Source organism: Cnephaeus nilssonii (assembly GCF_951640355.1).
Source record: "Cnephaeus nilssonii genome assembly, chromosome: 13".
NCBI classification, from domain to species: Eukaryota; Metazoa; Chordata; class Mammalia; order Chiroptera; family Vespertilionidae; genus Cnephaeus; species Cnephaeus nilssonii.
Genome location: NC_137084.1, coordinates 46,452,513 through 46,478,788, shown reverse-complemented (window position 1 = coordinate 46,478,788; position 26,276 = coordinate 46,452,513). Strand labels below are relative to the sequence as shown.

At 40.6% G+C, this 26,276-nt stretch overlaps 1 protein-coding gene across 1 annotated transcript in view; it reads left to right on the top strand.

Annotated features, from left to right (window-relative positions):
* Positions 1 to 2,067: 2,067 nt before the first annotated feature.
* The window catches only part of GDPD4 (glycerophosphodiester phosphodiesterase domain containing 4), a gene marked incomplete at its 5' end in the record, with an annotated part of 121,551 nt that continues 97,342 nt past the window's right edge, over positions 2,068 to 26,276 (top strand). The window contains 3 exons of the mRNA XM_079789176.1: positions 2,068 to 2,103; positions 10,943 to 11,037; positions 11,170 to 11,317. Coding sequence (XP_079645302.1) covers positions 2,068 to 2,103; positions 10,943 to 11,037; positions 11,170 to 11,317 — 279 coding nt within the window. The remainder of the gene's footprint in view (positions 2,104 to 10,942; positions 11,038 to 11,169; positions 11,318 to 26,276) is intronic.

The following is a 26,276-nucleotide window of genomic DNA, read 5'->3' as shown; positions in this document are numbered from 1 at the left end:
AAACCAATGCATTCTTTTGTATTTATTTATTTTTTACAATATAAAACCCTTATCAGAGGCTGATAGAGAAAAAGCAAGAAATCAGATGATTCCAAAACTAAGTGATTTATTGGAACTTGCATGGAAGACAAATAAATTTGTGATGTTTGATCTTAATGTCCCTTCACCAAAACATCCCTTCAGAAAAATGTTTATCCATCATGTTGTACATGTGATTCTTGACTCTAAAATTGAGCAACATCTGTTATGTCTATCTCAGTATTTATGGTAGAGGCTGGAAGGTGGGTAGCATGTCCCTGGAGCATAGCAGTTGAACCTGGCCAACCTTGTAGATCAAGCATGTCAAACTCGCAGCCTGCGGGCCATATATGGCCCACAACGAAAATTTTTGTGGCCCAGCCAATATAATGTTATGTAAGAAATGTTTTAATAAAAATCTAGTAACTTAATTCTTACAATATCCTGTTATACATAATTATTAATAACGAACTACAACGTTCACTAATGACTGATTACTATAATGGTGTTGCATTCATTTCCCTTATGCGCCTTACGTGCAGGTGCACCATTTCTCTCCACTAATACTAGCAGCGAATATTTTAGCAGCCAGTTGCCACGTCATTAGTCTTAGTACTGACTTGTTTAGTGTGCACAACAGGAAATATTTCGCTTTTGGAGAACAAGAAAAATAGGTTTATTTGCGTTATGCTTATTAATTTGTGCAGTTATTCAGTCTCTGGTAAGTTAATGTTTAAGAAAAATACTAATTTTTATTAAAATGTTCTATTATTTTATGTTAATGATTATTCATTTATTTCAGCCCTTTGTATTCAGCATGTCTCTATCAAAATAAACCTATGTTTCTATGAAAATTGAAGCTTTTGTTTTTTTTGCGGCCCACATAAACACTTGTTTATTTGGCCCGTGTTAGCCTTTGAGTTTGACATGCTTGTTGTAGATCTTCCCTGGCATCCTTAAGTCATTTTGTTCCCTATAGAAATGGAGATTGTTTCTTTCTTTTTTAAAAAAGTATTCATTTTAAAAAGAGAGGGGGAGGGAGAGAGAAACATCAATTTGTTGTTCCACTTATTTATGCATTGATTAGTTGCCTTTTGTGTGTGCCTTGATTGAAAATCAAACCTGCAACCTTGGTGTATCGGGACAGTGTTGTAACCAACTGAGCTATCTAGCTAGGGCTGGACATTGTTTCTTATTCAGGTATATGTGGCAAACTAGGAATAACCCACTTACATTTATCTCAGGGGGGGAAAAGCCCAAACCAAATGAAATATCAGCACTCTGTTAAAAACAAATGTGTGTAAGGACATTTGAGCAGAAATTTGTTCATGTTTTTCAGAAGCAACTCTCTGTATTGGAATAGTCAATCATTCCAAATGTCTTAAATTCTTTGACTATGGGAAGAGTGCTATGAGTGAAAAAAAAAGGGTCTTTTTACCAATGGAACTATTTGCACAGATGAGTCATAATGAGCCCTCTCAAGGATGATGTTTAGCATCATCAGCCAGGGAGATGTTTATGGTTCCCACCTTTCATCCACACCTGCCAACCCCTCCTCCACTTTGGCTAGTGTGACACAATGGACCTTTGACCCATGATGTTACCTGAGAAAACTCAACTGCAGAACAACCCATTGTAAGAATTTATCAGACAATATCAGGCCAAGGGCTAGAATCTCCCTCTGCTCCCTATAGACTGTCACTAGTACTGGAATGGTGCTCCATCTATTGTATAGGGGACTGTTTGTACCTAGACAGCTGATTCCCAACGAAAGATTTCCTGTTTCTTCTTACAGATTTACTGGTTGCCACGTATAGATAGGAAGTATATCAAGTGGAAAGCTCCTGGTTTTCAGCATGTGGGCCGGTTAAGTTCTGTTAAAAAACTTACAAAAGAAAATATCTATATATATAAAACCCTAATATGCAAATAGACCAAATGGTGGAACAACCAAACAACTAAACAACTGGTCGCTATGACATGGGCTGACCACCAGGGGGTGCATGTGGAACATGGCGGGAGTCAGCAGCAGACCACAGAGCACGGAACATGGTGGGCATTGGCCACGGTGGGATGGTGAATCAGGTGAGTGGGGATGCCAGATCAAGGCAGGGCACTGTTCGCTGTCATTGGGGTGAGCCTCTGGTGGTTACTGAAAACTCTTTGCTCCCATGTGCTGCGGTCCTGTCGGGCACTTGCACCTGCTGCTGACGCCAGCCCTGCTCACATCCACTACTGGCACCGGAGCCACCGCTTGTACCCGCTGACGGTGCTGGCCCCAGTTGCTCTGGGCTGTCAGGGGTGCGAGCGGTGGCAGTGGGAGTTGGGACCGGGCCACGACAGGAGCGGCCAGTCAGGGGCATGGAGGATGGGCCAAGACCTGCCCCTATGCCCACCACAGCCTCAAGGCCCACAGTTCCTTTCAAGGTGCACGAATTTGTGCACTGGGCCCCTAGTCAGTATAATAAAGGTTGACTACAGAGGTTGTTCCACAGCCGGTTGAGGTAAGTGTTTGACCACACTTTTCTAGGCATGTACTGCTTTACTTGCACAAAATCTGCATTCTAACCAAACTACTTAGCTTCCCCTTCCCATCTCAGGATTCTATGTGTGGCCATCTTTTTGGAATCCCATATTCTCTTCTTGCTCTTCCCTCCGTTTCTTCCTCCCTACCTTTACTAACCAATATTTATCATCTATAGATTATATCCCTGGAACATAGTCTTCAGCCTCTTCTTCTTTGTGCTTCAATCTCTCATCAATGAACACAGGTTTTTGTATGCTTGGCATTTTTTGTTTTTATATAAGGTGACTGTTGAAAAGTCAGAACTCAGAGAAGTGATTATTTCCTCCAGCCATTACCAGAAGGATCGCACTATCTCATGAATAGCTTTGTTATCCAGATAGCCAGATTTCTAAAAGGCATAATTAAGAATATTACTACATCATTATTTTAAAAACTTAAAGCAGCCACGCATGAGAAGAAACTAAAATTATTAACCACCACATTTATCAATATATGGTTAGAGACAGTTTTAAAAATTCAAAGCACCTGGAATAAAATGGTCACTTTTTCAAACTTAACTGTTATTAATCACTGCTTAATTTAATCCATATCCCCTTTTTCTTATATTTAAAGAAAATTTCTTCAGATAATTTAAACGTTTCAGAGACAAAAATCTTCCTTGGAAATATATATTTCCAAAATCTCCTTGGGCTTAGTAAAAATATTAGTAGATACCTTTCTGCATCTCAAACCATGAACGAGGCCATTGGATGCACCTCTGTTTCTGTTTCTACTTTTCCTGCCTTTTTGACCGTGGTTGTGGTTGATCACAAAATATATGTTTTTCTTTTTGCATTGGATTATGTATGTCTTACCTCTATTTTCCAGTCAGAAGATTTCTTTTTTCCCAACTACGCCTTTATTATGATTGTATTGCTATTTCCTTTTACTTTTTTTCAGATAGAAAATGGCTCTAAAATGTTTTCCTTTTCTTCCAGTCATAATTCAGATTAATCTAGTAGTTGAGAAAGAATTTTAATAGCTTCTATTTGTTGAGCATTTATTATGTTCATGTTCTGTGGTTGGTAGACCACAGGTCTCTTTTTCAAATCCTGACCTATTCATCAGCTACACATAAGACTCTGGACAGTTTCTCATTGTCAGTTTTCTCATTTGTAAATTAACAACAGTAACATCGTAGAATGATTAAAAGATTAAATCAGCCCTAGCTGGTTTGGCTCAGTGGATAGAGTATCAGCCTGCAGACTGAAGGGTCCCGGGTTCGATTCTGGTCAAGGGCACATGCCCGGGTTGCGGGCTTGATCCCCAATAGGGGGCGTGCAGGAGGCAGCCGATCAATGATTCTCTCTCATCATTGATGTTTCCATCTCTCCCTCTCCCTTCCTCTCTGATATAAATATATATATATATATTTTTAAAAAATATTAAATCAGATAATTCATATTATACACATAGCAAAATGCTGGGCAAATGTAAGAATATAATCAATGACCAACCTTCTCCATTGCTATAATTTTGTCTTTTCCAGAATTTAACATAAATAGGATTATGTAGTATGTAACCTATTGTGATTGTAATTTTTAAAGATAATTCCCTTGAGATCCATCCAGTTGTGGCATGTGATAATGTTGTGTTCTTTTTTGTTGCTGAGTAGTAGTCCATTGTATGAATGTACTAAAGTTTCTTTAATAATTTACCAGCTTAAGTATATATGATTCTTTCCATTTATGAGCTATTATAAATAAACTAGAGGCCTGGTGCATGGATTTGTGCACCGGTGGGGTCCCTCTGCTTGGCCTGCGCCCTCTCGCAATCCGGGACTCCTCAGGGGGATGTCGAATAGCCGGTTTGGGCCTGATCCCTGCAGGCCTGATCCAGATAGGAGGGAGCCCGATCCTGTGCATTGAGTGTCTGTCCCCTGGTGGTCAGTGCACATCATAGCGACCGATCGTTCAGTCGTTTGGTTGTTCAGTCGTTTGGTCATACAGTCGTTTAGGCTTTTATATATATATATATATATATATATATATATATATATATATATATATATATATATACTAGAGGCCCGGTGCACAAAATTTGTGCACTGGGGAGGGGTGTTCCTCAGCCCAGCCTGCACCCTCTCCAATCTGGGACTGGATCGGGCCTAAACGAGCAGTCAGACATCCCTCTCACAATCCAGGACTGCTGGCTCCCAACTGCTTGCCTGCCTGCCTTCCTGATTGCCCCTAATCACTTCTGCCTGCCAGCCTGATCACCCCCTAACCACTCCCCTGCCAGCCTGACTGATGCCTAACTGCTCCCCTGCCAGCCTGTTTGCTCCTAACTGCCCTCCCCTGCAGGCCTGGTCACCCCTAACTGCCCTCCCCTGCAGGTCTGGATCTCCCCCAACTGCCCTCCTCTGCTGGCCATCTTGTGGCGGCCATCTTGTGTCCACATGGGGGCAGCCATCTTTGACCACATGGGGCAGTCATCTTGTGTATTAGAATGATGGTCAATTTGCATATTAGTCTTTTATTAGATAGGATAGATGTTATGAACATTTGTATACAGATTTTTATGTGAACATAATTTTTTAAACTAAAAGTCTATAGTGTACTCCAATTTCCTTGTTTTAATTTTTTGAATTTTGATAAAATACATATAACATGAAATTTACTATTTTATTGATTTTTAAATGTGTAGTTCAGTGGTTTTAATATACATTTATAAAATTTTGCAATCATCACACCATCCATCTACCTAATAACTCTTTTCATTTTGTAAACTCATATTCTATATTCATTAAATAATAACCCTGGTAACTATCATTCTACTTTCTGTCTCTATGATTTTGACTCATATGTAGAATTATATAGTATTTATCTTTTTGAGACTGGCTTTTTTCTCTTAGCATAAAGTCCTCAAGATTCATTCATGTTAAATTCAACATTCCAGAATTTACTTCATTTTTAAGGCCAAATAATATTTCATTATATGTATATTCTACAGTTTGCTTATATATTCATTAGATGCATTTTAGCTATTGTGAATAATGCTATCAAGATGGTTGTACAATCATCTCTTCAAAACCCTGCTTTTAATACTTTTGAGTATACAGACATACCTCGTTTTATTGTGCTTTGCTTTATTGCATTTTGCAGATACTGCATTTTTTACAAATTGAAGGTTTGTGGCAACCCTGCGTTGAGCAAGTATTTGATCAGTCTGTGTCTTTGTGTCAGATTTTGTAATTTTCATATTTCAAACTTTTCCATTATTACTATATTTGTTATAGTGGACTGTGGCCAGTGATCTTTGATGTTACTGTTGTAATTGTTTGGAGTGCCACAAAGTGTGCCCGTACAAAATGGCAAACTTATAGATAAATGTGGTTCTGATTGCTCCACCAGCCTGTTGCTCCCTCATCTCTCTCCCTCATCTAGGGCCTCCCTGTTCCCTGAGACACAACAATATTGAAATTAGGCCAATTTTTAACCCTACAATGGCCTCTACGTGTTCAAGTGAAAGGAAGGGCCACCCATCTCTCACTTTAAATCAAAACCTAGAAATAATTAGTAGTGAGGAAGGCATGTCGAAAACCAAGACTGCCTAAGAGGTAGGCCTGTTGCACGAAACAGTTAGCGAAGTTGTGAATGTAAAGGAAAAGTTTTTGGAGGAACATTAAAAGCGCTACTCCAGTGAACCCATGAATGGTAAGGAAGCAAAATAGCATTATTGCTGATATGGAGAAACTTTTTTTTTTTTTAATACTGTATTTTTTATTATTTTTTAATATATATTTTATTGATTTCTTACAGAGAGGAAGGGAGAGAAATAGAGAGTTAGAAGCACTGATAAGAGAGAAACATCGATCAGCCGCCTCCTGTACACCCCCCACTGGGGACGTGCCCGCAACCGAGGTACATGCCCTTGACCGGAACCAAACCCGGGACACCCCAATCCACAGGCCGATGCTCTATCCACTGAGCCAAACTGGCTAGGGTGATATGGAGAAACTTTTAGTGGTCTGGATAGAAGATCAAACCAGCCCTAACTGGCCTGCGGACTGAGGGGGCCCAGATTCGATTTTGGTCAAGGGTATGTACCTTGGTTGCTGGCACATCCCCAGTGGGAGGTGTGCAGGAGGCAGCTGATTGATGTTTCTCTCTTGTTGATGTTTCTAGCTCTCTATCCCTCTCCGGTCCTCTCTGTGAAAAATCAATAAAATATATTTTTAAAAAATCAAACCAGCCACAACATCTCCTTAAGGAAAAGCTTAATCCAGAACAAAGCCTTAACTCTCTTCAATTTTATGAAGGCCGAGAGAGTTGAGAAAGCTTCAGAAGAGAGATTTGAAGCTAGTAGAGGTTTGTGAGGTTTGAGGAAAGAAACTGTTTTCATAATATAAAAGTACAAGGTGAAGCAGCAAGTGCTGATGTAGAAGCGACAGCAAGTTATCCAGAAGATCTAGTGGAGATAATGAATGAAGGTGGCTACCCTGAACAGCAGGTTTTCAATGTAGATAAAACAGTTTTATATTGGGAGAAGATGCCATCTAGGACTTTCACAGCTGGAGAGAAGTCAATGCCTGGCTTCAAAGGACAGGCTGACTCTCCTGTTAGGGCCTATTGCAGCTGCTGACTTTAATGCTCACTTACCAGTCCAAAAGTCCTAGGGCCCTTAAGAACGATGCTAACTATATTCTGCCTGTGCCCTATAAAATGGAACAACAAAGGCTGGATGACAGCACATCTCTTTACAATGTGGTTTACTGAATATTTAAACCCACAGTTGAGAACCACTGCTCAGGGAAAAAAAAAAAAAGATCCCTTTCAAAATACCACTGCTTGTTGACAATGCATCTGGTCACCGAAGAGCTCTGATGGAGATGTACAATGAGATTAATGTTGTTTTCATGCTGCTAACATCCATTTTCATGCTGCTAACATCCATTCCACAGCCCATAGATTGAGGAGTAATTTTGACCTTCAAATTTTATTATGTAAGAAATACATTGCATGAGGCTCTAGCTGTCATAGATAGTGATTCCTCTGATGGATCTGGACAAAGTAAAATGAAAACCTTCTTTGAAGGATTCCCTGTTCTAGATTAAGAACATTTGTGATTCATAGGAAGAGGTCAAATATCAACATTAACAGGAAATGGGAAGAAGTTGACTCTAACGCTCATGAATGGTTTGAGAGGACTGACTCTAATTTTAAAAGAAGTTCCATAGAGAAATTATTTGTGAAAGGAAGAGTCAATCGATGGAGCAAATTTCATTGTCGTCTTATGAAATTGCCACAGCAACATGAACCTTCAGCAACTAGCACCCTGATCAGTCAGCAGCCATCAACATCGAGGCAAGATGACTGCTCAGATGATGGTTAGCATTTAAAAAATTTTATTTTTAATACTCACCTGAGAATATGTTTTTATTGATTTTTAGAGAGAGAGGAAGGGAGAGAGGGAGAAACATCAAGGTGAGAGAGAAACATTAATCAGTTGCCTCCCATACTTACCCTGACCAGGGATTGAACCTACAACCTAGGTATGTGCCCTGATCAGGAATCAAACCCACAACTCTGTGGTGTGTGGGATGATGCTCCAACCAAATAAGCCACCCGACCAGGGCTATAGTTAGCATTTTTTAGTAATAAAGTATTTTTTAAATTAAGGTGTGTACATTGTTGGTTTTGTTTTGTTTTTCTTTTAGGTATAATGCTATTGCACACTTAATAAACTGCAGTATAGTATAAACAAATTCTATATGCACTGGAAAATAAAAAAAAATTTGTGACTGGCTTTGTCACGATATTTGTTTTATTGCAGTGTTGTGGTACCAAATCCACAGTGTCTTTAAGGTGTGCCTAATGCACTAGAAATCGTATTGCTGGATCATATAGTAATTCTATTTTTAATTTTTGGAGGAACTACCATACTGTTTTCCATAGCAGCTGTACCAACAGTGCACATGGGTTCAAATTTTTCCATTTCCTTCACATCCTTATTATTTCTGTTTGATGTAGCCATTTTAATGGGTTGGTATTAGTTACCCTTTAAATGTTTGGGAAATTCACCTGTGAAGTCATCAGGTGCAGAACTTTTATTTTTCAACAGATTTTTGCTTAATGAGTCAACCTCTTTACTCATTTAAGTCTTCACATTTTTAAATTCTTCATGATTCAGTCTTGGTAGATTTTGTGTTTCTAGAAATTTATCCATTTAATCTAGCATATCCAGTTTGTTGGGGAACAGTTGTTCATAGTACTCTCTTCTAATCCTTTTTATTTCTGTAAAACTGGTTGTAATGTGCTCACTTTTATTTCTGATTTAAGTAATTTGAGTATATTCTCTTTTGTTATTATTAGTCCATCTAGCTAAAGGTTTATTATTTTGTCAATCTTTTAAAAGAACTTACTGTTGGTTTCATTGATTTTCTCTGTTGGTTTTCTGTTCTCTTTTTTGTTTATGTCTGCACTACTTTTTATTATTTTCTTCCCCTTGCTCTACTGGGTCAATTTTCTCTTTTTCTAGTTTTTGTAAAGTTAGATTGTTGATTTGAGGTCTTTCTTATTTTTTAAATGTAAGCATTGATTCTCCCCTAGAACCACTTTTGCTGCATCCCATGAGTTTTAGTATGTTGCATTTTCATTTTCATTTATTTATGTATTTTCTAACTTCCCTTGTGATTTCTTTGTTGATCCTTTGGTTATTTAAAAATGTGTTGTTTAATTTCCACAAATATGTGAATTTTCCAGTTTTCTTTCTGTTATTGACTTCTACTTTACCTTGTTGTGATTAAAGAAGATACTTAGTATGATATCTATCTTTTTACATCTATTGACATTTAATTTGTGATCTAATATGTGGTCTATTCTGAAAAATATCCCCTGAGCACTTAAGATGAATATGAATGCTGTTATTTTAGGGTTTAATGTTCTATATATGTCTATTAGGTATAGTTAATTTCTTGTGTTGATTAAATCCTCTATTTCCTTACTTAATTTCTGTCTGCTTGTTCAGTCCATTACTGGGAATGGGATATTGAAGTCTCCAACTTTTATTGTATAGCTGTCTATTTTCTCTTCAATTCTGTCAGTTTTTGCTTTATAAATTTGGCTCATCTGTCATTATGTATGTAAGTGTTTATGATTGTTACTAGAGGCCTGATGCATGAAATTCATACAAGGGGCTTGCCCCCGCCGCCACGGTGGCTGCCTCGGCCCCCACCCCGGCAGCGGCCGCCTCTGCCTCGACACCCGCCACCGTGGCTTTGTCTGGAAGGTCGTCCAGAAGGACTTCCGGAAGGATGTCCAGTCTAATTAGCATATTACACTTTTATTATTATAGATACCTTCTTGATGCATCAATTTTAAAAATCAATATATAATGTCCTTTTTTGTCTTTCATAACCTTTTTTTGACATAACGCTGTTTTGTCGGACTGGGGCCGGGGATCAAACCTGCAACCCAGGTATGTGCCCTTGACTAGGAATCAAACTCGAGACTCTTTGGTGCCAATGCTCTAACTATAGATCCATGCTGGCCAGGGCTCTTATTTCTATCTTTAGGTGGTTTAGAATTGTCTTAGAGACATTGGGTGACTAATCGACAACACTCCTGCAAAGGTGTTATTATTGCTTTTATCTTAGTTTATATACTGAGTGTAAGAACTTGCCTTGCCATTATATGACAGAGCTGGGATTGAAACCCAGGCTTGTACAGAGCTGTTTCCAATATGCTATACCAACTCAATTTTCAAAAAAATTTTTGAAGGCACTTACATAGTGTCTTTTCTGAGAAATTTAATCCCTGAAAATGACAACTTGAATTACTATTTCTCTATTTATCTTCTTCCTGTTTCTCTAGACAGTACAGAAGTATCTACTGACATTTAGTGCATGGGGAAGAATTTGGTGCTTGTTAAAAATTCTTTATATTTGGAATTCAAATTGGTATTCATTTATTTATTCCTGCAATTACTGTTTAAGAAGGCAGGTATTATGCTAGGTAATGGATATATAAAGATGAATAAGACTCTGTCTCTGCCTTTAATTTACTTACGCTCAAGTACCGTAAGAAAGCACATAGAGCATGTTATCAAGTGCTTTGATGGAAGTATCACTGCTACCCAATAATGTGCTGGAGCTTGTTCATACTGGCTTGTGGGAGCCAATGATCAGAAACTTAGAAAACCTGTTTTTCCAGCTTGAAATTGGCTATGGTAGGAGTATTTACACCATGGAAATGAGCAAATGCTACAAATAGGGATTTCCCTTCCCTTCCCTTCCCTTCCCTTCCCTTCCCTTCCCTTCCCTTCCCTTCCCTTCCCTTCCCTTCCCTTCCCTTCCCTTCCCTTCCCTTCCCTTCCCTTTCCGTTCTTTTCCTTTTCTCTTTCCATTTTTTACCCCAGGACATCCAGTTTACTAAAATGCCACTGTTAGTACAGGAGGTAAAAATCCAGTCCTTTATCTCATTGCAACATGAGCCTATTCGGCATGTTATATCGTAGTTGTTTCGGGACCAGCTGCTTCTGGTAATTTAAGCAATAGCCTTTCACAAACCTTGTGGCTGTTTCCCTTTTAGATGATGAGAGTCAGACAAAGTCTAAATCCCCTGTGGGTTCTGTTTTTGTTCCAGAGATTATAAAGCAGCTAACTTCACCATCAACTTATATATCGTCAATGAGCCTTGGGTCTTCTCACTGGCCACGTGCTCCAGGATTAACTCGGTGACCACAGACAACATTCAGCTCCTGAGGCAGATAAATTACCCGTACTACTCCATGGTGAGCTGACTTCCAGATTGTTCTTCCAAGTCTAGTATAATAGGATTTCATGTCCCCTAACCATTGCCCACTGTGTAGTTGCCTGGGGAGCAGAGACTTTGTTATATTGGAAATGTAGCATTCTCCCTTTCCTCACCCAGCTCCTTCTGTGATTTTCAGGGAGAAATTAGTATTGTTCTAATAACTTCCATTTATTGAATCCTAACCGTGTTTTTTTTTCATGCATTATAAACCCTCTGAGTTAGCCACTGTTATTTTCCCATAAGGAAACTGAGGCTTGAAGATATGAAGATTCTTGCACATTGTTGCATGATGCAAGATTCAGAATGAGGTCTGAGTCTAGAATTTTGCTACTGCAGCCCACCTTCCTAGAGGCATGGCAGCAATGACAGTGGCATAGGGTAGAGGGAGAAAAACAAACGTACTTCACTTCCAAGTGATACTGTGTGCTTATTTGAAAAAGAGAGCCAGTGGCCAGTTACCTAGTTTGATTTTCCCTTGCACTGCTCATAGCCAGAGGCTTAGGAACCTGAAGACTAAACCTCACTAAATCTCATCACTTAAGGGAGCCCCAGCTAACCAGTTAACTGCTACAGAGACTGTTTTTCTTATCTGTGTAGAGTAGGTTGCCTGAGTGGGACACAGTAGTGTACAGCAGAAAACAGCTTAATTTCTCTTATTGACACTTTAAATGGCTCTGTGAGCTAGGCCTTTCCCTGCCCCTGAATGAAATCATACTCAGGTCCCATAGCTTTTCTTAAATAATTTTTAAAGGTCCACTTTAGTACACCAAAAAGCCTCAATTCAGAATAAAAAGTTTCCACTGCAGAGTAATAACCCAAATTCCAAACTGCCTTGGAAGTTAAAGCTTTAGGCTGAGAAGCCTAAATGAGAAGCCTAAATATTTCAGATTGTCTTTTCTATATTCCGGCCTCACAAGCCTAATTTTCTGACCTGTTCAGGGTCAGGACCGGGAGAGAGAGGATCAGGGTCAAGGGCCACAGTGCACTGAGGCCCTCTGGTGGCATCATAAAATAGCCGGCCCCTTCTGGTGGCTTGAGCAGCGTTCTGGAGGTGGCCCTCAAGGAAACCTTGGATGGCAGGTACCGTGGCAAAAGTGAAACCACTCCACCTGCCTGTCCTTATATACTGTAATTCCCCTTCATGTGTGTACTGTATGTTTTTATAACATTTTTATTTTTAAACTTGATTACAAAGAAAACTTGCTCATTCTATAAAATTTAATAATTACAAAAATGCATAAATTAGAAAGCAACGCACCCCTCCATAATCCTATCCCCCTAATCAGTAATGTCTCAAAGTTGTCCTTTTGGATATATTAAATAAAACTTTGTTAAGAAAGACTTTTCATTTAAATACTTAGATTGATAATATTTGAATTGATAATAAATTCATGTGAATCTAAAGTCAAAAAGAAAAAAAGAGTATATAAGTAAAAAATAAAATATGGATTTTAAGATCACTCTACTGGCTGTTAAGAGGTCTGAAGGCTGTATTCCAGATGCCTTATGATTTTCAGTAGTTACATGAATAAACTAAGGCTGCCATAACAAAATATCACAGGCGGGGCAGGTTAAACAACGGAAATTTATTTTCTCACAGTTCAGAGGCTAGAAATTCAAGATCAGTGCATCAGCAGGTTTGGTTTCTTTTTAATGCCGGGTGATATCCATCATCTAGAAGGGTTCAGGAATCTGGAGAAGGGTTGCATGTAAATTAATAAAGAGACTAGAAATATAATATAAATTTGTAATCCATGGGGGAGCCAGAGGAGCTCAACTGTAGTAGCTAAGTTCTCTTATCTCCAGACGCAGGGCTTTTTTTAATTTCCACATTTTTCCCTATAGCAAAGTAGATATACATATCAAAGGTAAGGTTTAGTATATAGTAAGCATTGTCAGTTTTGGGGGAACTGCCTTCGGCTGTTCAGGTGTTTGGCCAGCAGGAGGCAGTAACATGTAGATTGAAATGCCCTCAGCTGTCTGGCAGCAAGCAATCATTTATGCATCTTTTTCAGGGTTGGGGAAATGCCTTTGGCCATTCCAGTAGGAAATAATATGTATTCAGCCCTGCTGAATATAGAGGCCCATCATTTATTATGACATGCTGGAATTAGCCTCCAGCACTTCTGAGACCCCTATCCTTGGCTTGCAGATAGCACCTTCTTCCTGTGACCTCACACAGCCTTTCCTCTGTGTGCATACACATCCTCACTGTCTCTGTGTGTCCAAATTTTCTCTTCTCCAGTCAGATTGGATTAGGGTCCACTCTAATGGCCCTCTTTAGTCACTTCTTTAAATGCCCTATTTCCAAGTGTAGTCAGATTTTGAGGTGCTGGGGGTTAGTGCTTCAACATGTGAATTTGAGGAGAACACAATTCCATCCATAATAGTAATCCAACGAAGAATTGAGAAGAACATGAAAATGGTGAGGAAATCCTAGATGAGAAGCGGCTATAATGCCTTAGAAAAAGTACTCCATTAGCTTGACCTCAATACTTCACCATGGTGAAATGATAAGAAAATAAGGAGAGTAGAATATACATTAATCTGTTTTCCTGTTCTTAAGAGTTTTTTAGTTTGCTGTTACATAAACCAGTTTTGACTATTATAAGCAAAAAGAGAATATATCAAAAGGCTTTTTAAGTACCTCGAGGAAACACCTAGAAGGTGTAGGACTAAGTTTAGAATCCTGAAGGGAACAGGGAAGGAAGGACAGAAGCCAGAACCTGTGTCCAGATCCATTCAGGTTGAGGGGAATAGAGCCACCAACACTAAGTATGTTTTGCATCACAATCATCTCAGTATAGGAAATATCTGAAAAAATACATTTGAAAGCATGGAGCATTCCTGGAAACAAAGGTTTCATAAGGATGAAAAGGTCAGTATATGAGGAAAGTATTATAATTATAACTGTGTATGCACTTAATATCATAGCTTCAAAATACATGAAACAAAAACCAAATGAAAGAGATTTATAGTCAGAGATTTCATTCCTCTCTTACCTGGAAGAGCAACTGAACACCCCAAAAATATAATCAGAAAGGATGCAGATGTCTGAACAACACTTTTGGTCACCTTGGCCTAAAGGACATAAAATAATATACCCCAAAACTGCAGAAAAAACAATATTTTCAAATGTATATGGCATGGCGCATTTGCAAAAATAGACCACATGACAAACCATAAAATAGTCTCAATAAATATATTTTAAAAGACTGAAATCTTACAGACTATGTTCTGTGACCACAACTAAATTGAATAAGAAATGAACATTAATAAAATATCTAGCTAAGCCTCTAAATGCCGGAAATCAATGTGTTTCTAAACATTCCATTGATTAAGGGATAAATCACAAGGGAAACTAGAAAATATTTTAAACTAAAGGATAATGCATATACAGCAATATTTGTGAGATACAGCTAAAGCAGAACTTAAAAGGAATTTTATAACTTTAAATGTTAGAAAAAAGAAAAGTTTAATACTGATTAAGTTTCTACCTTAAGAATCTAGAAATAGAAATTTTTTTCCCAGTGATGAGGAAGGAACTACTAAAGACAGTAGCAATCAATGATATAAGTAGAAATGATACAAACAATAGAGAAAAATGAGAAAATTAAAACGTATTTATTTGGAAAAAATTTGATATATTCTTAGCAAGATGAGAGAGAGAGGGAGGTAAGGAGATGGAGAAAGGGAGGGAAGAGAGAGAAAGAGAAATCGCCAATAAGAATGGTGAATGAAACGGGAATGTCTCTTTATATCCTAAATATGAAAAGGAATATTATGAACATTTTTATGCCATTAAATTTGACAAATTAGATGAAGTAGACAAATTTCTTGAAATATGTAACTTATCAGAACTGAGAAAAGAAATATAAAATTTTAACCCTTTGCACTCGCTTGCTTTTTTCTCGATTCCTTTATTCTATTTGGGATTTAATTTTTTAAATACCCCAGATTTTACAAAGCACGGCAGTAGAATAAAAAACTGGTTTCTTTTCATACAAACTTATTTGGATTTTTTAATATTTCAAATTATTGATACATTCAATACAATTCGACATATGAGCTGCTACCGATGCTAACCGTGTCGAGTCACACTCGACATCCGAGTGCAAAAGGTTAATAATCCACTATTACGATCAATCTATATCCTATATAATAGAGGTAATATGCAAATTGACCATCATTCCAACACACAAGATAAATCCCCATGTGGACACAAGATGGCCACCACAAGATGGCCGGCAGGGGAGGGCAGTTGAGAGGGACCAGGCCTGCAAGGGAGGTCAGTTGGGGGCAATGAGGCCTGCAAGGGAGGGCAGTTAGGGGCAACCAGGCCTGCAGGGGAGGGCAGTTGTGGGGGACTAGGCCAGCAGGGGAGGGCAATTGGGAGGGACCTGGCCTACAGGGGAGGACAGTTGAAGGGGACCAGGCCGGCAGGGGAGGGCAGTTGGGGGCGACCAGGCCTGCAGGGGAGGGCAGTTAGGGCAATCAGGCTGGCAGGGGAGGGAGTTAGGGGCAATCGGGCTGGCAGGGGAGTAGTTAGGCATTGATCAGGCTGGCAGGGGAGTGGTTAGGGGGTGATCAGGCTGGCAGGCAGAAGTGATTAGGGGCAATCAGGCAGGCAGGCAGGCAGGCAGGCGAGCGGTTGGGAGCCAGCAGTCCTGGATTGTGAAAGGAATATCCAACTGCCCGTTTAATTGTGAAAGGGATATCCAACTGCCCGTTGGATTGTGAAAGGGATATCCAACTGCCCGTTGGATTGTGAAAGGGATATCCAACTGCCCAGTGGGATCGGGCCTAAACAGGCAGTTGGACATCCCTTGAGGGGTCCCAGATTGGAGAAGGTGCAGGCTGGGCTGAGGGACAACCCGCCCCCCCCCCCCCGTGCATGAATTTTGTGCACTGGGCCTCTAGTGTGTGTGTGTGTGTGTGTGTGTGTGTGTGTGTGTGTATATATATATATATATATATATATATATATATATATATATATATGCCTAATATGCAAAGTGTCCCCTCCAGAGTTTGACTGGAAGTTCGATTGCTTGCTATGATGTGTGCTGACCACCAGGAGGCAGAGTGGAATGAAGGAAGGCCCTGGCCAGCAGCCAGGAGCCACTAGGGACCCTACCCATGCATGAATTTCGTGCACTGGGCCTCTAGTTTGTATATATAAAACCTCACCACAAGAAAAGTCCATTGCCCAAAGAGTTTCACTCTCTAATCATATATGAGATAATACTAATCTTATCAAAACTCAGAAAAAGGGAAGAGGAAGAAGACTTCCCAGCTGATTTTTGAGGCTAGCAATACCCTCATATAAAACCTACAAGGACCTTACAAGAAATAAATTTACAGATAGATATCATTCAGAACTTAGAAATAAAAATCTTTATCAAAATGTTTGAATCCATCAATTTAAACAGGCTAATACATCATGAACAAGTAGGGTTCAGACCAGTAATGCAAGATGGATATGTCATTTCAAAATTACTCAATATAATTCAACATATTAACAAAATAAAATAGAAAAAGCACATTTGACAAAAGTCAGCACCCATTTATGGTAAAAGGTCCGGACAAACTAGGAATAGGGATAAAACTTCCTCATTCTGATCAAAGATATTTAAAAACATATTTACTGAAAAGCCACTATCATTTTTAGTGGTGAAGCAATGAAAATTTCCCTGGAAGTTGAGAAATAAGGCAAGGATATCTGCTTTCACAACTTCTATTCAGCATTATGCTGGAGATCACAGCCAGTTTAATAAGATAAATGACAGGCATAAAGGAAGAGCTAAAACTCCTGATTTGCAGATATAATTAGTTACATTTTAAAAATTCTAAGGAATCAAACAATAAGCAAACCTACTGGAACTGATAAGTGAGTTAAACAATGTCTCAGGATACAGAAAAATCAATTGTATGTCTTAAAAATTTATATATATATATATATATATATATATATATATATATATATATAATTTTATTGATTTTAGAGAGGAAGGGAGAGAGAGAGAGAAACATAAATGATGAGAGATCATTGATTGGCTGCCTCCTGCACATCCCCGACTGGGGATTGAGCCCACAACCCCGGGCATGTGCCCTGACTGGGAATTGAACCATGACCTCCTGGTTCATAGGTTGATGCTCAATTACTTAGCCATGCTGGCCGGGCAACAATTGTATGTCTTTATATTAGCAATGAATAATTGAAAACTTAAAAAAATGTTTAAATATCACAATTTTCAACAGTGTAAAAACATAAAATAGAAAGAAATTTAAGGGAAAATTTGCAAGCTCTTGCAAAGAAGATACATGGTGGTCCACTCAAAACTATAAAGATTTACTGAGTGAAAGAAGACTCAAATAAATAGAATAGTATACCACATTCATGAATTAGAAAAACTATCATAGATATTAGTTGTCATGGAATTGACCTACAAATTCAACCCAAGAGCAATAAAAGATCCCCTTCCTCCTGTGAACTGACAAAAGATGAAGCTCATGTGTGCAGCTGTTTCTTCAAGATTGAAATTACATTTAGGGTGAAAAAAAAATAACAGTTCTGGGCTTACCTCTTTGGATTCTCACTTTCTTTTAGATTTTGGCCCCACCGTTCCTCCCCTGATTGTATATTCTTATGTAATTTAAAGATGTTTGCTTGGTTTTGTATATTATCCAGTTTTTAAATTTGTTATTGGTAAGAGTCAGTTTTCTAGCTCTGTTTCTAGAAGATGTCTCCCCCTTCTGTTTTTCCTATCAGTCAGTTAGATAAAAATTATTTTGAGTACTTACTGTGTGACCGGCACTTCCAGGCACTGTGTATGTAGTGACAAGCAAGACAAAGTCTTTGAACTTAGAAAGTTCTCATTCTAATAGAGGATATATTTATTTTTCCATTCAAGCATATTTGGAAACGATGGTTATGCAATGCATGAACTTTAAGCAAATGTCAATTTCTTCTTCTGAGGGCTTCCCTGGGGAGCTAGAACCTCACTTAATAGACTTTTAAACGTTAGCACCATGCTGAATTGGAGGACCATCATAAAATCTGTTCAAAGTCTGGGGTAGAGCAAGAACTAGGGGAAAAGAACCTGAGATGGTAAGTGAGGGACTAACATTTTAAAGATGACTAAGATTTCACCACATGACCAGTAAAGATTGAAGTGACACGTGAGGCATCTGTGTCCTTGTCTTTTCTATCCCACAGATATTGAGAGTATAAGCCTCCAAGAGAGAAAAAGTAAGAAACAAGAAGCTTGAAATTTATCCACAGAAGCCACCCTTTCAAGTTTCAGAAATACCTTCAACTCAAAAACCTCTTTCTACAGCTTTTAACCACCAGTATAAGGAAGTTCCCAGGCTCTTGCCAGTTTTAAGTAGTCCCCAAGAAGAAAGACAGCAGAGCCCGTCAAGGAAACCATCAAACCACTCATGCCTGCAAGGATGCTATTAGACAACTGATACCCTTCAAGGCCTTTAATCCCATCCAAACACCCACCTGGGAGGCCAACAGAGAGGCCACACTCCAAACTGCATTGCTTGCCTTGAAGGTGAATGAACCAACAGTTTCCTCCATAGAGGTCTTTCATCCTGAAACACAACCCAAAAGGACCTCCACTATTGAATCCCCCTGAGAATCCTCTCTTATGATGATTCTCACCATATCCAGCATTTCCTCCTCCTTTGGGCTGTCTTCAGAGAAGGATTAGCCACATCTTGCCTTTGTGCTTGTTGTTATTGCCATTCAACCAATCAACATTTGTTGACCTGCTGCTTTGTACTTCACTTAGTCCTAGCAGGATTCACAGCATCATTGCAGTCTTTAAAGTGGTGTGCCCTTATAGAGGGGATAAATGGTGGTGCAAAAATATAATAAAATAAAGAGAATCTAAGAAAAAGAAAAAAATATTTGAGAATTTATACTGGCTGCAAAGAGAATGGTCTATAATTGAACTTAGATATCCTAGATTGAGTCCTACCTCTGATATTTACTAACTCTGTAACATTTTTCCCTCTTACCATTTGTAAAATGGTAAAAATTATAATATCCATTCACCTCATAGTAGGCTTTTGTCATTTGACATAGTAGGTATAAAACTATTTTCTAAAGAGTAAAACAGCAAAACAGCATACAAATGTGAAGTGTTCTTCTCTTTTCTTTCTTTTCTTTTCTTTTCTTTCTTTCTTTCTTTCTTTCTTTCTTTCTTTCTTTCTTTCTTTCTTTCTTTCTTTCTTTCTTTCTTTCTTTCTTTCTTTCTTTCTTTCTTTCTTTCTTTCCTTCCTTCCTTCCTTCCTTCCTTCCTTCCTTCCTTCCTTCCTTCCTTCCTTCCTTTTTTTTTCTTTTTTACTAGAAACCTCATTTCTTGTTTTATCTGATACCCACAGCAACTCATTTTCAGTTGGGAAGGCTGAGGAAAGTAAATTGTTCAAGGTCTCACAGCTGGGAAGTGGCAGGGATGAATGTGGAACTAAGTCTTCCTAAGCATGTGTTATATCCTAGCATAACATCTCTGTCAGTTGTTCTCAACCCAGATTACACATCTGAGTCGCTCTTAAAAAATACAGATGCCTGGGTTTCACCCAGACTTTTGGAGCCAAAATTCCCAGATTCTGAGGCGATCTGGGAGTGGAGTTCTCTGTGGGCTGTGGTGGTGACTGAGATGGGAGCTGGCAGTGGGGAGGATGCCTGTGGGCATTACCTAATGCTGACCTCCAGCATGGCTTCAGTGTGTGCCCGGAGGGATGCGTAAGTGACGGGAAGAAGCTGTCACCGAGGCCCTGGAATGGTGCTGAGCTGCAGAATTCCATGTGGGAGAGCCTGGTTCCTGTGGTCAGGGCCTGGAGCCTTTGGTTTATTCCAGGAAGTCCTGTAGCCTTCTGTTTGGAATTTTTTTTTTTTTTTCTGGCTGCATGCTCACAACCAAAGTGTAATTCTCCAAACTTGGAGAGTTTAGGAAAGTTAATTTTAAAACTGGACTATGTCAGTGTTTTATTGCTACAAGTTTGGAGTGTTTTATTGCACTGAGGTCAGATTAGCTCAGATGAACTGATGAGAGGTGCTTCTTCAAAATAAATATTAAAAAATTAGGCCAGTGACTTGTGCTGAAACTTGGATGGCTGTACAGCAACATGGGGTTTTGCAGTGTCAGCCTCATTTCCCATGTTATCAGAAAGCCGAGTTGACTAGGCCACAGATACAGTTGAAGTTAGGATGTGTAAGATTGTAAGCTTATTTACTCTATGTCCTCACACCTGTGATCTCTAGTTAATGAGATCAGGATGATTCTGCTTTCTCCTCAGGCACAGATTCTCTTTCTTAATGAGTGGCTGAGAAATCTTACTCTGACACTACTTATATAGTAAGTCATGTTTGTAAAGCTCTTTAGGTTATAAAACACATGTGCCTTGATTTTTATTTATTTATATTTATACCTCACCCTTTCAAACAAATGATTTAAGAATTTCTGCAAGAATGTTTTCTTACTTTTAATAAAACAGTGAGGTGACATAGGTTAATAAAATTAATATCGGTTTCAAGTGTACAATTCTATAATGCACCATCTGTATATTGCACAGTGCATTTACCACCCAAAGTCAAATCTTCTGTCATCATATAGTTTACCTCCTTTACCCTTTAATTCTGTCCTCACCCCCTTTCCTCTGGTAACACCATACTGTGTCTGAATATGAGTTTTGGTTTGTCTTGTTTGTTCACCGATTGCTTTCAATTTTATATCCCATATATGAGTGCAATCACATGGTTCTTGACTTTTTCCATCTGACTTATTTTGTTTAGCATGATATTCTCAAGATCCATCCATGTTGTTGCAAATGGAAGTATTTCACATTTTCTTATGGTTGAGTAGTATTCTATTGTATATATGTGCACATCTTTATCCACTCATCTACTGAAGGACACTTTGGTTGTTTCCATGACTTGGCCACTGTGATTAATTCTGCAATGAATATAGGGTTGCATATATCTTTAAGAATAAATGTGTTCACATTTTGGGGTAGATACTCAGAAGGAGTGTTGCTGAGTCATATGGTAACTCTATTCTTAAATTTTCAAGGAGCCTCCATACTGTTTTCCATAGTGGTTGTACCAGTTTATATTCATACCAGCAGTGAGTGAGAGTTCCTTTTTCTCCACAACTTCCTGAACACTTATTATTACTTGTTGATAATAGTCATTCTAACAGGTGTGAGGCTATATCTCGTAGTTTTGATTTTCATTTCCTTAATAATAGCTAGTGAAGTTGAGCATCTTTTTATATACCTGCTGGCCGTTCGTATGTCTTCTTGAGATAAGTGTCTGTTCAGATCCTCTGCCATTTTTAAAAAATTGGATTGTTTGTGTTTTTTATTTTTGAGTTGAGTTCTTTATATATTTTAGATATTAGTCCCTTATCAGAGGTGTTGCATATAAATGTCTTCTCCCATTTGTTTGGTTGCCTTTTTGTTTTGTTGATGGTTTCTTTTGCTGTGCAGAGACTCTTTGGGATAAGTGTCTGTTCAGATCCTCTGCCATTTTTTTTTAATTAGGGGGATCAGGCCAGCAGGGGAGAGCAGTTAGGGGCAATCAGGCAGGCAGGCAGGCAGGCAGAGAGGTTAGGGGTGATCAGGCAGGCAGGCAGGCAAGCGGTGGTTAGGAGCCACGGTCCCAGATTGTGAGAGGGCCAGGCTGAGGAATTCCCACCCCCATGCACAAATTTCATGCACCAGGCCTCTAGTATTGAATAACAGTAGCAAGAGGTGGCATCCTTGTCTTGTTCATGATTGTAGAGTAAAAGCTTTCAGTTCTTCACCATTGAGTATGGTATTAGCTGAGAGTTTGTTATATATGACCTTTATTATGTTGAGTTACTTTCCTTCTATACCCATTTTATTATGTTTTAATCATAAATGGATATCTTGTCAAATGCCTTTTTTAATATCTATTGATAATGATCATATGATTTGTATCCTTTATTTTGTTTATATGGTGTATCATATTGATTGATTTGTGTATGGTGAACCAAATAAACAACCTAAAATTACATCTTAAAGAACAAAAGAGTAGTTCGGGTGGTTGAGTGTCATTCTGTGCACTGCAAGTTTTCAGGTTTGATTCCTGGTCAGGGCAGATATTTAAAAAATCAATTAAAAAAAAAGAATACTATGATAGACTAAATGCCACCAAATTCAATAACCTAGAAAAAATGGGCAAGTTCTTAGAAATATATAACCCTCCTAGACTAAATTACGAAGACCTGGAAAATCAAAGTAGACTGATCAACAGTGAGAACATTGAAACAACCATTAAAAAACTTCCAAAAAGTAAAAGTTCAGGACCAAATGGCTTCACTAGTGAATTCTACCAGTGGGTGCCAACCAGTTTAGTATGGCTATATCAAAGGTCAAAATAGGATCCCAGATGGAAGTTAGGAGGAAGAGGGTAAACATCTCAAGGATCAGCCTACTTTTCTTCCCTACACTATCACCATCCTGGTCCAAGCCCCTTTAAGATTCGTGTTAAGTTCTATCAACTGGTGAGTGGGAGGTACATTCCAGGTAATTCAGCGGGGTCAGAAAAAAAAATGCAGCCAACTGCCTTATTAAGAGTTGATGGGTCTGTAGCTTCTGACTATTTATTTAACCAACCAATTGTAGTAAGCCAAGCATTGTAGTAAGCACTGGGAGCAAGAGATGAGTTAGATGTGGCCTCACCCTCAAGTAGATTACAGCTAGATGGGGGAAGCAGAAATTAAAAACTGTACAAAACAAAATAAGTCATTGAAATCAATTTGGCTAATCCTATGTAATAAAAGGCTAATATGCAAATAGACGGAACAGTGGAACAACCGAACAACCAGTCCCTATGGCAGTGATGGGCAACCTTTTGAGCTTGGTGTGTCAAACTTCGCCAAAAAACTGAGCATAACTTGGGTAGTGTGTCACTTTGAGGAAAAAACTAACTCCAAGACTCTAGTCGCAATGTTTTATCCTCAGGAGCAGCAAATGTTTCATCCTCGGCATGCAGCTGCGTGTCATCAGAAATGGCTACGCGTGTCAGTGCTGACACGCGTGTCATAGGTTCGCCATCACTGCCCTATGGTGTGCATGCAGAACATGGTGGGTGTCGGCCTCAGCGGGATGGTGGAGCAGGTGAACTGGGGTGCCAGACCAAGGCAGGGCACCGGTCGCTATCATTGGGGTGAGCCTCTGGTGGTTACTAAAAATTCTTTGCTCCCGCGTGCTGTGGTCCCGCCCAGCACTCGTACCTGCTACTGGCACCAGAGCCACCATTTTTACCCATGCTGGTGCCTGGCACCAGCCCCGATCGCTCGGCACTGTCAGTGGGAGCAAGTGGCGGCTGTTGGCCCAGATCTCCCCTGAGGGCTTCTCCACCTCCCCCTGCTCCTGAGGGGAGATCGGGGCAGCAGCCACCACTTGCAGCCCCTGACAGTGCTGGCCCCGCTCGCACTCACTGCTGGTGCCGGCCCCAATCACACCACACCATCAGTGGGTGTGAGTGGGGCCAGTGCCATCAGTGTGTGGGAGTGGCAGGGGTGGGAGCGGGGCTGCCGGCAGACAGGGGACTGGGGACTGTGGCAGAAGGGGCCAGGTGGGGGTGTGGAGGATGGGTTGAGATTCATCCCTGTGCCCACCACAGCCTTGCAGATCACAGTTCCTTTCAATGAATTTGCGCACTGGGGCCCTAGTATAGTAGTAACAGGTTTATTTGAAGGAACATATAAAATCAGAGGAGGAAATACTTAACCCAGTCTAGTGGTAAGGAATAGGTGGTGAGGACCAAAAAAGGCCTCCTGGACCATGTCTTACACCAACAAAAGAATTTAGCCAGGTGAAAGTTGGGGATGGGAAACACCAACAAAAGAATTTAGCCAGGTGAAAGTTGGGGGTGGGAAGTAGGTAAGCTTGGCAGTAGGGACAACATGAATAAAGATACATAATGGTGTAGGGGAGCAGTACAACTGTAACCAGACAACCAATGGGTCTGGGCTGCTTGTGACTACTTGAGCCAATTAAGCAGAGACAGGGTTGAACCATATATGAGCGTTTATTCCAATAATGCCAGCAGTATGGGAGAGAGGAGCAGGTCACTCATGAAAATCTGCTCTACCCCTCTCCATAAGCCAGCTGTTTATATCGCAAAGGACAAAGATTACATGGGAAAGTAAGAGTTATAGGCATGGGGAAGTAGGCAAGGTACAATGGTTACAGGCAATGCAGGCTTGGGGGGTGGGGGTGGGGTCATAGATAGCGGGTACCTCCAGGTGCCTCTAGGACCAGATTACAGGCAATAGAGGCTGGGGGTTGCAAAGGGCGGGCACCTCTGGGACTAGATTGTTTCAGCCACGAGACTGTAAATCTTTCCGTAATGATAGGCAATTCTCAGGAAAGGAGGATGGACTGCATTCCGATGTTAGCTCCCATGTCCCCGGGTGTACAACTCTCATCCAGGTTAGAATATGCTTTCTCTAATTATTTTATTTTAAAAATATTTTTATTGATTTCAGAGAGGAAGGGAGAGGGAGAGAGAGCTAGAAACATCAATGATGAGAGAGAATCATTGATCAGCTGCTTCTGGCACGCCCCCTACTGGGGAATGGAGCCCACAACCTGAGCATGTGCTCTGACTGAAATGGAACCGTGACCTCCTGGTGGGCTTTCAACCACTGAGCCACGCCAGCTGGGCTATACTTATATTTTTATAAGAACCAAAGCAGAATCAAGCAGGGAGTACACTCTAAAAGGCACCTTTCAAATGTGCTGCTCCAAGCTAAGGTTGGGCTTGGGCTTTACATTCAGCTTCCCAGAACCCCACGGGGCCTCGGAGGCCACGCCCCGGCCACGCCCCCAGCCCGCAGGCGCGTCCTCAGCCAGGTCTCCATCTTGAGAGACGCTGGTCTCCTCAGTGCGAAGTCCAGGCCTGAGTTTGGGCTGTGAAGTCCCGGTAAGTAACGTGTCCAGCTCCCCGCTTCCCACGGAAGCATCTTCCGAGGTAGGAGCCACCTTCATCCTCACGTTGGCGGTCAAACCCGCGGCACGTGGACGCGTCAGCTCCCCAGGTCGGTTGAACCTGGAGCTGCCATTCCCTGCAGGGCTGGTGGGAGGAGGCCGAGGCCGAAGGGCTTCCACCTGTGCGGGCCCCTGGGGGCCACACCTCAGCGGTGGGGGTGGGGGTGGGGGTGGGGGTGGGGGTGGGGGTGGGGGTCGGGGAACGGGGCCCGGGGCCGCAGACCCAGGGCCGGCCTGCGGGTCGGCCTACCCGGAAGTCCCCGCAGGTGTGAAGGGCGGCGCCTTTGTCTGAGGACCACAGCCCAGCGCTGTGCGGGTTCCACGTCTGAACGTGGTTGTGCAATGAGCTCTGCCCAGTTTCCTGGTTTGGGGCGGGAGGCTGAGCCTTTTCTAGGTCCTCCATCCTGGCAGGCACGCCCTGGCTTTTGACTCAGGCAACTGGGTGAACAGTTGTGCCCTTGACTGAGATGGGAGGTATACTTGGGAGGAATGGGCGTTGGAGGGAAAGTCGAGGATTCGGTTTTGGACATGGCATTTGAGAGACCCGTGAGGAATGCAGGTGGGAATTTCAGTCGGCTGTCGGGTTTGGAAACCGGAGAAGAGGTCTGGTTTCATCAGTCTATGTCAGTGATGGGCAACCTTTTGATTATTGATGCCCTGCCCCCTCCTGCCCGCCTCCGAAACGTTATTGACATTTCACTGTGGACGTGGCTGCCGGGCTGGTAGACTCAGAGTTAAAGGTCATGCAGGCGTGGGAAAGGTTGTGGTTAAAATGCTGCTGCCTTTTATCCAACTGTTATTCATTCCAGCTGTTTACCACCCTCTCAACGATGTTTGTTCGAACTACCTTTCTTCGATAATTCGGTACTTGTAACTTAGGCACCAACTTCGTGTAGTTT